At 42.7% G+C, this 17086-nt stretch overlaps 1 protein-coding gene across 6 annotated transcripts in view; it reads right to left on the bottom strand.

Annotated features, from left to right (window-relative positions):
* Nucleotides 1–722: 722 nt before the first annotated feature.
* Nucleotides 723–17086, bottom strand: part of HELLS (helicase, lymphoid specific) — a 267233-nt gene continuing 250869 nt past the window's right edge. For all 6 annotated transcript variants that reach the window (XM_053691865.1, XM_053691867.1, XM_053691863.1 and 3 more), the window contains exons 20-22: nt 2749–2845; nt 1488–1564; nt 723–1187 (exon numbers count right to left, since the gene is read on the bottom strand). In XM_053691865.1, the coding sequence (XP_053547840.1) occupies nt 1102–1187; nt 1488–1564; nt 2749–2845 (260 nt within the window). In that variant the 3' untranslated portion in view covers nt 723–1101. The remainder of the gene's footprint in view (nt 1188–1487; nt 1565–2748; nt 2846–17086) is intronic.

The following is a 17086-nucleotide window of genomic DNA, read 5'->3' as shown; positions in this document are numbered from 1 at the left end:
GGATCTTAGTTACGTCTGCTAAGATCATAGAAAAACGCAGGCAGATTCTTCTTCCAAATACTGCCTGAGATATAAAAAACGGCACTCCGGTGTCATTTTAAAATAAACTTTTGATTGAAGAATAATTAGTAAAAACTCCAGCTCCTCTCGCGACGACCTCCTTTGTTGAGGGTTGCAAGAGAATGACTGGGTATGACATGTGAGGGGAGGAGCTATATAGCAGATCTGCTTGGGTGATCCTCTTGCAACTTCCTGTTGGGAAGGAGAATATATCCCATAAGTAATGGATGACCCGTGGACTGAACACACTTAACAAGAGAAATTTATTTCTATTGGTAAGCTTTAGCCCCATACCTGTGTATTTTTCCCTCTTTTGAGTGTCTATAATTTTCCTGCTTTCCTTGCAATAGAAAACATGGTGTAAAGGGATATGTAACCAAAAATGTTTTATGATTGAGAGCATTGTTTTAATGCAACTTCATTTTTTACATCTATTATCAAAATGTCTTTTCAGAGATCAAGCTCAGGAGCATACACTTGTCTAGAGCACTATATGGCAGCAGTTTTGCAAGAACGTTATCAATTTGCATGAGATTTAGATTGTAGCACTATTTTCTGCCATGTAGCGCACCAGACGCCTATTTAGGTCTTTCTCCAACAAAGCAAATTGTATAAATGAAGTAAAATTATAAGTGTATGGTATAAGTCTTTACAAAAATAAGAAATGTAGAGAAACATTTTATTAAAACACAGAAACAATTAAAAGAATCCTACTTTAAGTTTTTCTTCTTTTCAAGTTCGGTAATGAGCAAAGCCAAACAAATCTTAACTGTTCTTTATTTATACAAACATAAAAAAAATCTTGCAAATCCTTCCATGGGAAGATTGCTCTGGTCAGTAATCTTGACTTTAAGCAGCAGAAAGTGCAGAATTATAAGTGTGAAACCAGGGACGCTTTTAATCACTAGAACAGGCAGCAGCTCCATGATACTATGGGCAAAGGAAGAGTAATCTGTACAGCTTCACCCTGGTCACACTTATCTATAGAAAACGCTACAAGTTACTACGTCATTAACCCCAGCTCTGTGCAGGGGCACTGGGTTAGGCGCCTATATCTTCTGTCTCTTCAACAACTTTGAACACTTCAGGCTTTTCTTTGTGAGTTGATAACTGGGTTTTCATTTGTGCTGTAAGAGAATTTGCACATTGAGTGTCAACCGATTTCATACAAAGCAATTTTTCTTCACTTTTATTATTACAATGAAGTGCACAGAACAATGCATTTTGAAACACCTGGTTTGGTTACTAAAGTTAGAATGCATAATGTGCCTGGTGCTGTAATGCAGAATGCTATCTGACAATCTTTATACAAAGACAGGCCCATCAGTGTAAGTCCTACATAACATTTGCCATAACACCTGCTATGTTTATAAGATAAAAATCCAACACAAAAACCTAGCAAGTATATAGTTCCTCAGTGAACTCACCTATAAGGTCACTTCTGTCTAGTAACTCCTCCAGATCTTTATCACTGATCACCTTTCCAGTAGAGCCTTTAACTTCTCTGTATATATAAAAAAGAATACGTATATATGAAAGCATTAGCCCTGTCCTTTATGATTTATATCAAAGTAATGAAAAGTCACACTAGAGTCAGGTATTTTATCAACTAATCTGGGGCAATATTTTATAGAAGGCATTTCTAAAACAAACGTATGGTTATGCATTAATATAAAAAAAATATATATACATATTACAGATATTCAAAACCAGTGTTTTTGTACTCCATTTAAGTTCTCAGTGTAGTGAGCAAGAGCATATTAATATGGGACAGGTTCTATAAAAAGGTAGGTTAAAAAACAACAAACCTTTACCCTCTACCCATGGGAGAAAAAAAGGCAGACAAATTCCAAAAATGATCCTATGCCGATTGCTTCCAACATCAGTTCAAAGTTTTTTTTTTTTAGTGGAACAAATCTTAAATAGTCCAGAGCACAGCACAGTCTACACCCACAAGAAACCCAGAAGCCTGTACCCAACCATGGAGGTCCATGATGCAGGAAAACTATACTTTCAGCTGGACACCTGATTAAGTTAGTAAACAAACTAAGGGAGAAGGCTGTGTTTAAAGAAATCTCTCCAGTGGTCAGCATTGAGACAATATGTAGGAGTGAAGCAACTGTAGATTTAAAATACACCCACTGATCTGTCCAGTGCTCACTTACCCTATTTGACGATAGTACGTGGCAAGAAATAGGCAGATCAATGCAAATTGCAAGGAATGACGAAAAAGTACTAGAAGACAGCAGAAGTGAACCCATGCATTTGCAATAAATAAAAGGGTGAAAAAACAAAACACTCCAAGATGGAAGTACAACATGTTCTTTCATCAGAAACAGCTGTGTAGTCAAAATGTGCCAATTGCTGCAACAATTGCAAAACTAAGCAGAGTCCAACAGCATTTGCAGGGGATTGGTAAAGCTTATACTTCTAGTTCTTCCTTAATCTAAGACTAAGGGGGATGAGGATGAAATCAAATCCAAAGTCAAATCATTCACAAAAAGAGGGAATGGGAACTTCCTAGTAAAACTGTCTCATATTGCAGAAACTTTACACAAGAGGATCCTGTAGAAGCTAAGGGTTAGGTAATGTACACACTCCAGCCTCAAATGAGAAACAAAACTTCAATTATAGGCAAAGTGTAAATAACCCCACGGTAAAGCAACTATTCACACAAGTTATATTTACCGTTCATGATCTCGAGACTTCAGCAACTCCAAGAGTTCTTTAGGGTCCAAGCAACTCTTTGACTGACTTATACCATTTTGGCCACCCTTAAACTTATCTGTAAAATAAATGTAAATTTGTAATAAAAAAAAAAAAAAAACAAACATGATTTTAATTAAGTTTTTTCAATACTGAGCAAAAAAGAAAATGTATGCTTACCTGATAAATTTATTTCTTTTTTTGACACTATGAGTCCATGGATCATCTTAATTACTAATGGGATATTCACCTCCTGGTCAGCAGGAGGCGGCAAAGGGCACCACAGCAGAGCTGTTAAATAGCTCCTCCCCTCCCACTCCAGACATTCGACCGAAGTTAGGAAGAGAAAGGTAAAGCCAAGGTGCAGGTGTCTGAAGTTTACAATAACCCACAACCTGTCTAAAAGACCAAGGCGGGCCATGGACTTATGTCAAAAGAAAAAAAATCAGGTAAGCATAAATTCTCTTTTCTAAGACACGATGAGTCCACGGATCATCTTACTTACTAATGGGATTCAATACCCATGCTAGAGTACACAGATACGGGAGGGACAAGACAGGGAACCTAAACGGAAGGCACCACTGCTGAAAGAACCTCTCCCAAAAGAGACCTCAGCCGAGGCAAAAGTGTCAAATTTGTAGAACTTTGAAAAAGTGTGGAGAGGACCAAGTTGCAGCCTTGCAAATCTGTTCCACCAAAGCTTCATTTTTGAACGCCCATGAGGAAGCAACAGCCCTCGTGGAATGAGCCGTAACTCTCTCGTGAGGCTGCTGTCCAGCAGTCTCATATGCAAAACGTATGATACTCTTCAGCCAATAAGTAGACGCAGCTTTCTGTCCCTTGCGTTTTCTTGAGAAAACCACAAACAGAAGAAGACTGACGAAAGTCCTTAGTCGCTTGTAGGTAAAACTTTAAAGCACGGACAACGTCCAAATTGTGCAGAAGTCTTTTCTTCTGAGGATTAGGACACAAGGAAGGAACAAGAATCTCCTGATTAATGTTCCGATCAGAAACAACCTTAGGAAGAAATCCTAATTTAGTACGTAAAACAACCTTATCTGAATGGAAATGCTGAGAGTTCTGACACTCTCCGAGCAGAAGAAATAGTAACCAGAAATAAAAATTTCCAAGATAACTTAATATCTAAGGAATGCATATGCTCAAACGGAGCCCCTTGAAGAACTTTGAGAACCAAATTAAGACTCCATGGAGGAGTAACTGGTTTAAACACAGGCCTGATCCTGACCAAGGCCTGACAGAACAATTGTACATCTGGACCATCCGCCAGACGTTTGTGTAACAAAATAGACAAGGCCGAGATTTGCCCCTTTAGTGAACTCGTCAATAAACCTGTCTCCATACCCTCTTGGAGAAAAGACAATTCTAGGAATCCTAACTACTCCATGAGTAGCCCTTGGATTCACACCGATATTTACACCAAATCTTATGGTAAATCCTTCTAGTAACAGGCTTACGAGCCTGAATCATGGTCTCTGACAGTCAGAAAATCCCTGCTTGGCATTCTGCCGCGATGCCATGAGATCTAATTCCGGCTGACCAAACTTGAGAATCAGGCTGGAGAACACTTCTGGAGTTCCCACTCCCCCGGATGAAATGTCTGCCTGCTCAGAAAATCCGCCTCCCAGTTGTCCACCCCTGGGATGTGGATCGCCGACAGACAGCAAGAATGGGCCTCCGCCGACTGAATTATTTTGGATACCTCTCATCGCCAAGAAACACCTTGTTCCTCCCTGATGATTGATGCAGGCCACTGATGTTATGTTGTCCGACTGGAACCTGATGAACTATACCGAGGCTAACTGGGGCGAGGCCAGAAGAGCATTGTAGATCGCTCAGTTTTTATGGGTGAAACAGACAGTCCATATTCCTTGAGCTTTTAGAGAGCCCCAGACTGCTCCCCACCCTAGAAGGCTGGCATCTGTTGTCACAATCACCCAAGATGGTCTGCGAAAACATGTTCTCTGGGAGAGATGATCCAGAGACAACCACCATTGTAGAGAGCCGCTTGTCTCCTGCTCCAGAAGAAGTTGAGGGGACAAGTCTGAATAATCTCCTTTCCATTGTCTGAGCATGCTCAGTTGTAGAGGCCGGAGATTAAACTGAGCAAAAGGAACGATGTCCATCGCTGCCACCATCAATCCAATTACCTCCATGCACTGAGCCACTGATGGCCGAGGATTGGACTGAAGGGCTCGGCATGTAGATATGATCTTTAACCTCCTGACTTCTGTCAGGAAAATTTTCATGGCAAGAGAGTCGATTAGAGTTCCCAAGAAGGGCACCCTTGTCTGTGGAATTAATTAACTTTCCCAGATTTACCTTCCACCCGTGAGTCCTCAGGATGGAGAGAACAAGGTCGGTATGAGACTTTGCTAGTTGATAAGAGAACGCCTGGATCAGAATATCGTCTAGATAAGGCACTACCGCAATGCCCCTTGGTCTTAGAACTGCCAGCAGAGACCCCAGAACCTTTGTGAAAACTCTGGGAGCCAGAAAGGCAAATCTCAGGAACTTGTAGTGATCTCTGAATAGGAACATGAAGCTATGCGTTCTTTAGATCCACGGTAGTCATAAATTGACCCTCCTGGATCAATGGAAGAATGGTACAAATAGTTTCCATCTTGAAAGATGGACCTGAGAAACTTGTTCAGACTTTTGAGATCTAAAATAGGTCGGAACGTTCCTTCCTTTTTGGGAACTACAAACAGATTTGAATAAAACCGGACATATTACTCTCATGGAGGAGAGGTCTCCTACACAACGTAAGAACGCCTCTATCTGGTCCGCAGATAATCGAGAAAGAAGAAACCTTCCTCAGGGCTCTGATAGCCCTGAGACACAATTTCTAGTGTCCGGGGATCCTGAACGTCTCTTATCCAAGCCTGGACAAAGAGAGTCTGCCCCCTACTAAATCCGGTCCCTGATAGGGGGTCAACCCTTCATGCTGACTTGGTAGCAAGCAGGCCTGATCAGAATATCGTCCAGATAAGGCGCCACTGCAATGCCCCGCAGTCTTAGAACCGCCAGCAGAGACCCCAGAACCTTTGTGAAAAATCTGGGTGCCTAGGCCAGACAAAGGAAGGGCCACAAACTGAAAATGTTTGTCTAGAAAGGCAAACCTCAGGAACTTGTGATGATATTTGTGGATAGGAACATGAGGATATGCATCTTTAGATCCACGGTAGGCATAAATTGACCCTACGGGATCAATGGAAGAATGGTACGAATAGTTTCCATCTTGAAGGATGTAACTGAGAAACTTGTTTAGACTTTAGGTCTAAAATAGGTCGGAACGTTTTTTGGGAACTACAAAGATTTGAATAAAACCCCTGACCCTGTTCCTGTATTGGAACGGGACATTACTCCCACGGAAAAGAAGTCTCCTACACAACGTAAGAACGCCTCTATCTGGTTTGCAGATAATCGAGAAAGAAACCTTCTGGGAGAAGAGCTTCTGAACTCCAACTGATCTCCCTGAGACAATTTCCAGTGTCCAGGGATCCTGAACATCTCTTATCCAGGCCTGGACAAAGAGAGAATCTGCCCCACACAAGATCCGATCCCGGATCGGGGGCAGACCCTTCATGCTGACTTTGTAGCAGCAGGCTTCTTGGATTGTTTACCCTTGTTCCAAGACTGGTTGGGTCTCCAAGTGGACTTGTTTGTGAATAATTCCCTTCCTGTTTAGAGGAAGAAGGAGTTTCCCTTGAAATTTCGAAAGGAACAAAAATTACTCTGTCGCCCTCTGTTTGGACTTATCTTGAGGGAGGAGATGACCCTTGCCTCGCGTGATGTCAGAAATAATTTCCTTCAAGTCAGGCCCGAACAGGGTCTTTCCCTTGTAAGGAATAGCCAAAAGCTTAGACTTGGATGACACATCCGCAGACCAAGACTTCAACCATAAAGCCCTGCACGCTAAGATGGCAAAACCCAAACTCTTAGCAACCAATTTAGTAATCTGCAGAGAAGCATCTGTAATAAACAAATTAGCTAATTTAAGAGCTTTAATCCAGTCCTGTATCTCTTCCAAAGGAGTCTGTCTTAAGAGACTCTTCCAGAGCATCAAACCAATAAGCGGCCGCACTGGTAACTGTAATAATGCAGGCCGCCGGTTGTAAAAGAAATCCCTGGTGAACATAATTCTTAAGGAGACCCTCCAACTTCCTATCCATAGGGTCCTTAAAAGCACAACTATCCTCAATAGGAATAGTAGTTAGATTGACCAGGGTAGAAATGGCTCCTACTCTAGAGACTGTCTGCCAAGAATCCCTAATAGCGTCAGCAATAGGATACATCTTTTGTAATGCGGGCGAAGGAGAGAAGGGAATGCTTGGTCTCCCATTCTTTCGCACTAATCTCCGAAGTCCTCTTCGGAAACAGGAAAGGCATCTGAGTAAGAAGGAACTTCCAAATATATGTCCAACTTACTCAATTTTTCTGGAGGGACCACTATTGAGTCACAATCATCCAGAGTAACCAACACCTCCCTCGGTAATAAACAAAGGTGTTCAAGCTTAAACCTGAAAAACCATGCACTCCCTGAATCGCCCTCAGACAGGACCTCCGTACCCTCCAACTCGGAGCCCCGGGAGGGTATGTCCGTAATCGCCATCAGAGAATCAGAGGCTGCATTGACTACACAATTGTCCCTTCTCGTACGCTTGCCGTGCGATACGGGAAAGTTAGATAACGCAACAGAAAGTGTAGATGACATCACTGCCACTATGTCTTAACGTAAATGCTGCAGAAACTGGCGCAATACAAGGCACCGCCTGTGCGGGCGTTAAGGGCTGTGACGCTTGGGGAGATAGCTGCGGCATACTCTGCATCTCATCCGTAGATTCTTGAGAAGCACCCGCTTTAGGCAAAGATTTATCAAAAAAAAAAAATGGTCTTTATAGTGTAAAGCCCTCTCAATGCATGAAGGGCAAAAAGGAATAGGGGGTTCACAGTGGCATCTAAACACAGAACATGGTACAGTTCGAATAACATCTGAATCCATTATCACAGAAAAGCAAGCAAAAAAAAAAAAAAAAAAAAAATTGGTCTTGTCTCTTTAAATATTAAAGTTACAGAAATAATAGCCAAAACACACGGAGCTTAACCACAAAAACAGAATACTGGTCAGAGCAAGAGATTCTGAAAAACAAACTGCCTTTGAAAAATGAAAAAGTATATACACAATCTTTAGGGTTTTCAGACAATGTTAACAAATCTGGAAACAGCACCTCGCCTCAACAGCTCTGCTGAGGCGCCTACCTGCCCCCACAGTCCACCGACCACTCTTAGGCACAAGGTCCGGATTGATCCTAAAACAACCAAGACCGCCTGCTTAATACGCAACCATGTGGTCGTGGCGTCCCTGTTGATCTCCTACAGACAGTCGGGACTTTCCGGAATTGATCATACACTGCGCGGCTATTTTCCAGCCCCAGCGTGCCAAAGGAAGCACCGCCCTTTGTGGGCGTCACCAAAGCCGTCTAAGAAACATGCCGTCTATTGTACTATTTTAATAACAGACCGACAGACATGTTTGCATCGCAAAAAAAATCTACTTAGTGCCACAAATTACACCACCCTGAATTGGAGTCTCCGGTATCCCCAGCGTCAGCCAGTACAATTAGCCAGAAAACAGTAGTGTGCCTTACAGTAAAAATCCATTATAAAGTGCAGCAAGGAATATTACTAATGGCAATATAATACTATAGTGTTTGTTTACATGACACATGAGGACCCACACTGTTAGCAAGGAAAACCCTCCCAGAGAGCCTTTTATCCCCAACAGATAAAGTACAGCCATTTCTGAGAAAGCAAGTTTGCCCAGAAAAATAGACTGCACTTAACTCTATGCTGAACGACAGCATGGCACATCCACAGGATCAAGAGGTTTTCTCCCTCCTGTAGGTCTGTGGACACAGAAAGGGCCTTAGTTACTATCTGCTAAGACCATCAAAATTGAAGGGCAGCACTTGTATGGGAGGCGCAGTGAGGGTAAAACCCCACCAGTTCCCATTGCTTTAAAGCCACCTGTAGCTCTACTCTAGAGGCTGACAAGGAATACAGCTACACCCTTAGTAAAATAACACTCGTTGGTACCATTTTAAAAATAATAAACTCTTGATTGAAGAATCTAATCCAACACCTCACTTTACCTCTTCCTATCACTAACACAGGCAGAGAATGACTGGAGTGGGAGGGAAGGGAGGAGCTATATATACAGCTCTGCTGTGGTGCTTTTTGCCTCCTCCTGCTGACCAGGAGGAGATATCCCACAAGCAAGGATGAAATCCGTGAACTTGTATCTTGTAAAAAAGATTTAATATCCGTACATTCCTGGTTTAAAATTTGACATACTATAATATCCGCCAAGGAGAAAACAACCCAAATCACATACTTTATTTTAACTAAATACTACTGAAGAGAAATACACCTTTGAACTTTAGCTTCGTACACGAGAGCCGTGTACGCCAGATTTTAATTGTGCACTTTTTTTTTCTCCTTCTCTATCCCATCCATTTAATATTTAAAAACCTATGTGAACTTTGAGATAAACTGTTGGGAGGGGGTAAACGAAATTAATATATCACCTCTCACCACTATCTCTAAATATCCAGTTTTCGGTTAAAAACTTAAATTATGTTTACCTGATCATTTTCTTCTGACGGGACGAGTCCACAGCTGCATTCATGACTTTTGGGAATTCAGAACCTGGCCACCAGGAGAAGGCAAAGACACCCCAGCCAAAGGCTTAAATACCTCCCCCACTTCCCTCATCCCCCAGTCATTCTGCCAAGGTTACAAGGAACAGTAGGAAAAATATCAGGGTGATATAGGTGCCAGAAGAAAAAAACAAAATTTATGCTTACCTAAAGAAACTATAGGGTGCAGTGGTGACTAGTTTAAAAAAACAAAACATAATTTATGCTTACCTGATAAATTCCTTTCTCCTGTAGTGTAGTCAGTCCACGGGTCATCATTACTTATGGGATATTAACTCCTCCCCAACAGGAAGTGCAAGAGGATCACCCAAGCAGAGCTGCAATATAGCTCCTCCCCTCTACGTCACACCCAGTCATTCGACCAAGAACCAAACGAGAAAGGAGAAACTATAGGGTGCAGTGGTGACTGGAGTATAATTTAAAAATTTAGACCTGCCTTAAAAAACAGGGCGGGCCGTGGACTGACTACACTACAGGAGAAAGGAATTTATCAGGTAAGCATAAATTATGTTTTCTCCTGTTAAGTGTAGTCAGTCCACGGGTCATCATTACTTATGGGATACCAATACCAAAGCTAAGTACACGGATGACGGGAGGGACAGGCAGGATCTCTATACGGAAGGAACCACTGCCTGAAGAACCTTTCTCCAAAAAACAGCCTCCGAAGAAGCAAAAGTGTCAAATTTGTAAAATTTGTAAAAAGTATGAAGAGAAGACCAAGTTGCAGCCTTGCAAATCTGTTCAACAGAGGCCTCGTTCTTAAAGGCCCAAGTGGAAGCCACAGCTCTAGTAGAATGAGCTGTAATCCTTTCAGGAGGTTGCTGTCCAGCAGTCTCATAGGCTAAGCGTATTATGCTACGAAGCCAAAAGGATAGAGGTAGCAGATGCTTTTTGACCTCTCCTCTGTCCAGAATAAACGACAAACAGGGAAGAAGTTTGGCGAAAATCTTTAGTTGCCTGTAAATAAAATTTCAGGGCACGGACTACATCTAGATTGTGCAGAAGTCGTTCCTTCTTTGAAGAAGGGTTATGACACAATGATGGAACAACAATCTCTTGATTGATATTCTTGTTAGTGAATACCTTAGGTAAGAACCCAGGTTTAGTACGCAGAACTACCTTATCTGAATGAAAAATCAGATACGGAGAATCACAATGTAAGGCTGATAATTCAGAGACTCTACGAGCCGAGGAAATAGCCATTAAAAACAGAACTTTCCAAGATAACAGCTTGATATCAATGGAGTGAAGGGGTTCAAACGGAACACCCTGTAAAACGTTAAGAACTAAGTTTAAGCTCCACGGCGGAGCAACAGATTTAAACACAGGCTTAATCCTGGCCAAAGCCTGACAAAAAGCCTGAACGTCTGGAACTTCTGACAGACGCTTGTGTAAAAGGATGGACAGAGCTGAGATCTGTCCCTTTAACGAACTAGCAGATAAACCCTTTTCTAAACCTTCTTGTAGAAAAGACAATATCCTAGGAATCCTAACCTTACTCCATGAGTAACCCTTGGATTCGCACCAGTGTAAGTATTTACGCCATATCTTATGGTAAATTTTCCTGGTAACAGGTTTCCTAGCCTGTATTAGGGTATCAATTACTGGCTCTGAAAATCCACGCTTTGATAAAATTAAGCGTTCAATTTCCATGCAGTCAGCTTCAGAGAAATTAGATTTTGATGTTTGAAAGGACCCTGAATTAGAAGGTCCTGTCTCAGAGGCAGAGACCAAGGTGGACAGGATGACATGTCCACTAGATCTGCATACCAGGTCCTGCGTGGCCACGCAGGCGCTATTAGAATCACTGATGCTTTCTCCTGTTTGATCCTTGCAATCAAACGAGGAAGTATCGGGAAGGGTGGAAACACATAAGCCATCCTGAAGGTCCAAGGTGCTGTCAAGGCATCTATCAGGACCGCTCCCGGGTCCCTGGACCTGGACCCGTAACGAGGAAGCTTGGCGTTCCGGCGAGACGCCATGAGATCCATATCTGGTTTGCCCCAACGTCGAAGTATTTGGGCAAAGACCTCCGGATGAAGTTCCCACTCCCCCGGATGAAAAGTCTGGCGACTTAGCGATCCACATCCCAGGAGTGGACAACTGGGAGGCGGATTTCCTGACAGGTGGCAAGAGTGAGACTCTGCCCAGCGAATTATCTTTGATACTTCCATCATCGCTAGGGAACTTCTTGTCCCTCCCTGATGGTTGATGTAAGCCACAGTCGTGATGTTGTCCGACTGAAACCTGATAAACCTCAGAGTTGCTAACTGAGGCCAAGCCAGTAGGGCATTGAGAACTGCTCTCAATTCCAGAATGTTTATTGGAAGGAGACTCTCCTCCTGAGTCCATGATCCCTGAGTCTTCAGGGAATTCCAGACAGCGCCCCAACCTAGAAGGCTGGCGTCTGTAGTTACAATTGTCCAGTCTGGCCTGCTGAAGGGCATCCCCTTGGACAGATGTGGCCGAGAAAGCCACCATAGAAGAGAATCTCTGGTCTCCTGATCCAGATTCAGCGTAGGGGACAAATCTGAGTAATCCCCATTCCACTGACTTAGCATGCACAATTGCAGCGGTCTGAGGTGCAGGCGTGCAAAAGGAACTATGTCCATTGCCGCTACCATTAAGCCGATTACCTCCATGCATTGAGCCACTGACGGGTGTTGAATGGAATGAAGGACACGGCAAGCATTTAGAAGCTTTGTTAACCTGTCCTCTGTCAGGTAAATTTTCATTTCTACAGAATCTATAAGAGTCCCCAAGAAGGGAACTCTTGTGAGTGCTAAGAGAGAACTCTTCTCCTCGTTTACTTTCCACCCATGTGATCTCAGAAATGCCAGTACTAACTCTGTATGAGACTTGGCAGTTTGAAAGCTTGACGCTTGTATCAGAATGTCGTCTAGGTACGGAGCTACCGAAATTCCTCGTGGTCTTAGTACCGCCAGAAGAGAGCCCAGAACCTTTGTAAAGATTCTTGGAGCCGTAGCCAACCCGAAGGGAAGAGCTACAAACTGGTAATGTGTGTCTAGGAAGGCATACCTTAGATACCGGTAATGTTCTCTGTGAATCGGTATGTGAAGGTAAGCATCCTTTAAATCCACTGTGGTCATGTACTGACCTCTTTGGATCATGGGTAAGATTGTCCGAATAGTTTCCATCTTGAATGATGGAACTCTTAGGAATTTGTTTAGGATCTTTAAATCAAATATTGGTCTGAAGGTTCCCTCTTTTTTGGGAACCACAAACAGGTTTGAGTAAAACCCTTGTCCGTGTTCCGACCGCGGAACTGGATGGATCACTCCCATTAGTAAAAGGTCTTGTACACAGCGTAGAAACGCCTCTTTCTTTATCTGGTTTGTTGACAACCGTGAAAGGTGAAATCTCCCTTGTGGAGGAGAAGCTTTGAAGTCCAGAAGATATCCCTGAGATATGATCTCCAACGCCCAGGGATCCTGGACATCTCTTGCCCAAGCCTGGGCGAAGAGAGAGAGTCTGCCCCCCACTAGATCCGTTACCGGATCGGGGGCCCTCACTTCATGCTGTCTTAGGGGCAGCAGCAGACTTTCTGGCCTGCTTGCCCTTGTTCCAGGCCTGGTTAGGTTTCCAGCCTTGTCTGTAGCGAGCAACAGCTCCTTCCTGTTTTGGAGCAGAGGAAGTTGAAGCTGCTCCTGCCTTGAAATTACGAAAGGCACGAAAATTAGACTGTCTAGCCCTGGGTTTGGCTCTGTCTTGAGGCAGGGCATGGCCTTTACCTCCCGTAATATCAGCGATAATTTCTTTCAAACCGGGCCCGAATAAAGTCTGCCCCTTGAAAGGTATGTTAAGTAGTTTCGATTTAGAAGTTACATCAGCTGCCCAGGATTTTAGCCACAGCGCTCTGCGTGCCTGAATGGCGAATCCGGAATTCTTAGCCGTAAGTTTAGTTAAATGTACTACGGCATCAGAAATAAATGAATTAGCTAGCTTAAGGGTTTTAAGCTTAAGTGAAATCTCATCTAATGTCGCTGAGTCAAGGGTGTCTTCCAGAGACTCAAACCAAAATGCTGCCGCAGCCGTGACAGGCGCAATGCATGCAAGGGGTTGTAATATAAAACCTTGTTGAACAAACATTTTCTTAAGGTAACCCTCTAACTTTTTATCCATTGGATCTGAAAAAGCACAGCTATACTCCACCGGGATAGTGGTACGCTTAGCTAAAGTAGACACTGCTCCCTCCACCTTAGGGACCGTTTGCCATAAGTCCCGTGTGGTGGCATCTATTGGAAACATTTTTCTGAATATAGGAGGGGGTGAGAAAGGCACACCGGGTCTGTCCCACTCCTTAGTAATAATTTCAGTAAGTCTCTTAGGTATAGGAAAAACGTCAGTACCGCAAAATATTTATCCAACCTACACATTTTCTCTGGGATTGCAACTGTGTTACAATCATTCAGAGCCGCTAACACCTCCCCTAGCAATACACGGAGGTTTTCCAGCTTAAACTTAAAATTTGAAATGTCTGAATCCAATTTATTTGGATCAGATCCGTCACCCGCAGAATGAAGCTCTCCGTCCTCATGCTCTGCATATTGTGACGCAGTATCAGACATGGCCCTAGCATTATCAGTATACTCTGTTCTCATCCCAGAGTGATCTCGTTTACCTCTAAGTTCTGGCAATTTAGACAAAACTTCAGTCATAACATTAGCCATGTCTTGTAAAGTGATTTGTAATGGCCGCCCTGATGTACTTGGCGTTACAATATCACGCACCTCCTGAGCGGGAGATGCAGGTACTGACACGTGAGGCAAGTTAGTCGGCATAACTTCCCCCTCGTTGTCTGGTGAATGTTGCTTAACATGTACAGATTGACTTTTATTTAAAGTAGCATCAATGCAATTAGTACATAAATTTCTATTGGGCTCCACCTTGGCTTTTGAACATATTGCACAAAGAGTTTCCTCTGTGTCAGACATGTTTAAACTAGCAATTAGACTAGCAAGCTTGGAAATACTTTTCAACTAAATTTACAAGCAATATATAAAAAACGTTACTGTGCCTTTAAGAAGCACACAAAAACTGTCACAGTTTAATAACAATGAACCGGATTAGTTATATAAACCAAATTTAGCAAAGGATTGCACACATTAGCAATGGATGATTAACCCTTAATATCAGAAAAAAACGTATAACAATTGACAATATAAGCGTTTTTATCACAGTCAAGCACAGTCTCACAGGTCTGCTGTGAGTGATTACCTCCCTCAAAACTAGTTTTGAAGACACCTGAGCTCTGTGGAGACGTCCTGGATCATGTAGGGAGAAAAAGACAGACTGTGACTGAATTTCTGATGCGTAGTAAAAGCGCCAAAATAGGCCCCTCCCACTCACTACAACAGTGAGGGAAGCTCAGTAAACTGTTTTAGTTTAAAACAACGACAGCCATGTGGAAAATAAAGCCCAAAACAATTTTCACCAAGTACCTCAGATAATTAAACGATTTAACATGCCAGTAAACGTTTAAAATCTAATATATGAAATGTCATTAAAAAGCCTGCTGCTAGTCGCTCACACTGCAAGTTAGGCTAAAAGTTATATGCATACAGTATTTTCCCAGTGAAGTTCCATTCCCCAGAAATACTTAAGTGTTAACATATATACATGTCAGCCTGATACCAGTTGCTACTACTGCATTTAAGGCTGTACTTACATTATATCGGTATTAGCAGTATTTTCAAAGTCAATTCAATTCCTTAGAAAATAATATACTGCAACATACCTCTTTGCAGGTGAACCTGCCCGCTGTCCCCTGATCTGAAGTTACCTTACTCCTCAGAATGGCCGAGAACAGCAAACGGATCTTAGTTACGTCCGCTAAGATCATATACAAAAAACTCAGGTAGATTCTTCTTCAAATTCTGCCTGAGAAGGAAACACACTCCGGTGTCGTTTAAAATAACAAACTTTTGATTGAAGATATAAAAAACTAAGTTTAATCACCACAGTCCTCTCACACATCCTATCTATTAGTTGGGTGCAAGAGAATGACTGGGTGTGACGTAGAGGGGAGGAGCTATATAGCAGCTCTGCTTGGGTGATCCTCTTGCACTTCCTGTTGGGGAGGAGTTAATATCCCATAAGTAATGATGACCCGTGGACTGACTACACTTAACAGGAGAAACCTGCCTTAAAATGACAGGGCGGCCGTGGACTGGATACACCACAAGAGAAATAAATTTATTATTAGGTAAGCACAAATTTTGTTCTCTTGTAAAGGTGTATCCAGTCCACGGGTTCATCCATTACTTGTGGGATACCAATACCAAAACTTTAGGACACGGATGAAGGGAGGGACAAGGCAGGAACTTAAACGGAAGGCACCACTGCCTGTAAGACCTTTCTCCCAAAAATAGCCTCCGAAGAAGCAAAAGTATCACATTTATAGAATTTAGAAAAGGTATGAAGAGAAGACCAAGTCGCCGCCTTACAAATCTGTTCAACAGAGGCCTCATGTTTAAAAGCCCATGTGGAAGCTACTGCTCTAGTAGAATGAGCTGTAATTCTTTCAGGAGGCTGCTGGCCAGCAGTCTCATAAGCTAAGCGTATTATACTTCTTAGCCAAAAAGGAAGTTGTCGAAGCCTTTTGGCCTCTCCTCTGTCCAGAGTAGACGACAAACAAAGCAGATGTTTGACGAAAATCCTTCGTAGCTTGTAAATAAAGCACGAACCATATCAAGATTGTGTAAGAGACGTTCCTTCTTTGAAGGATTAGGACATAGTGAAGGAACAACAATCTCCTGATTGATATTCTTATTAGATACCACCTTAGGCAGAAACCCAGGTTTGGTACGTAACACTACCTTATATCTGCATGGAAAATCAGATAAGGGGAATCACATTGTAAAGCAGATAACTCAGAAACTCTTCGAGCCGAGGAGATAGCTACTAAAAACAGAACTTTCCAAGATAAAAGCTTAATATCTATGGAATGCAAAGGTTCAAACGGAACCCCTTGAAGAACCTTAAGAACTAAATTTAAACTCCATGGCGGAGCAACAGGTTTAAACACAGGCTTGATTCTAACTAAAGAATGACAAAACGCCTGAACTTCTGGAACCTCAGCCAGAAGTTTGTGCAAAAGAATAGACAGAGCAGAAATTTGTCCCTTTAAGGAACTAGCTGACAAACCCTTCTCCAATCCTTCTTGGAGAAAAGATAATATCCTAGGAATCCTGACCTTACTCCATGAGTAACCCTTGGATTCACACCAATTAAGATATTTACACCATATCTTGATAGATTTTCCTGGTGACAGGCTTTCGAGCCTGAATTAAGGCATCAATGACCGATTCGGAAAAACCACGCTTTGATAGAATCAAGCGTTCAATCTCCAAGCAGTCAGACGTAGAGAAATTACATTTGGATGTTTCAAGGGACCTTGAAGTAGAAGGTCCTGCCTTAGCGGCAGTGTCCATGGTGGAAAGGATGACATGTCCACCAGATCTGCATACCAAGTCCTGCGTGGCCACGCAGGGGCTATCAAGATCACAGAAGCTCTCTCTCCTGCTTGATCAGACGAGGGAGCAGAGGAAACTGTGGAA

This window comes from Bombina bombina, chromosome 9, assembly GCF_027579735.1.
Source record: "Bombina bombina isolate aBomBom1 chromosome 9, aBomBom1.pri, whole genome shotgun sequence".
Classification (NCBI taxonomy): Eukaryota; Metazoa; Chordata; class Amphibia; order Anura; family Bombinatoridae; genus Bombina; species Bombina bombina.
This window is presented reverse-complemented; position numbering and strand designations above follow the sequence as displayed.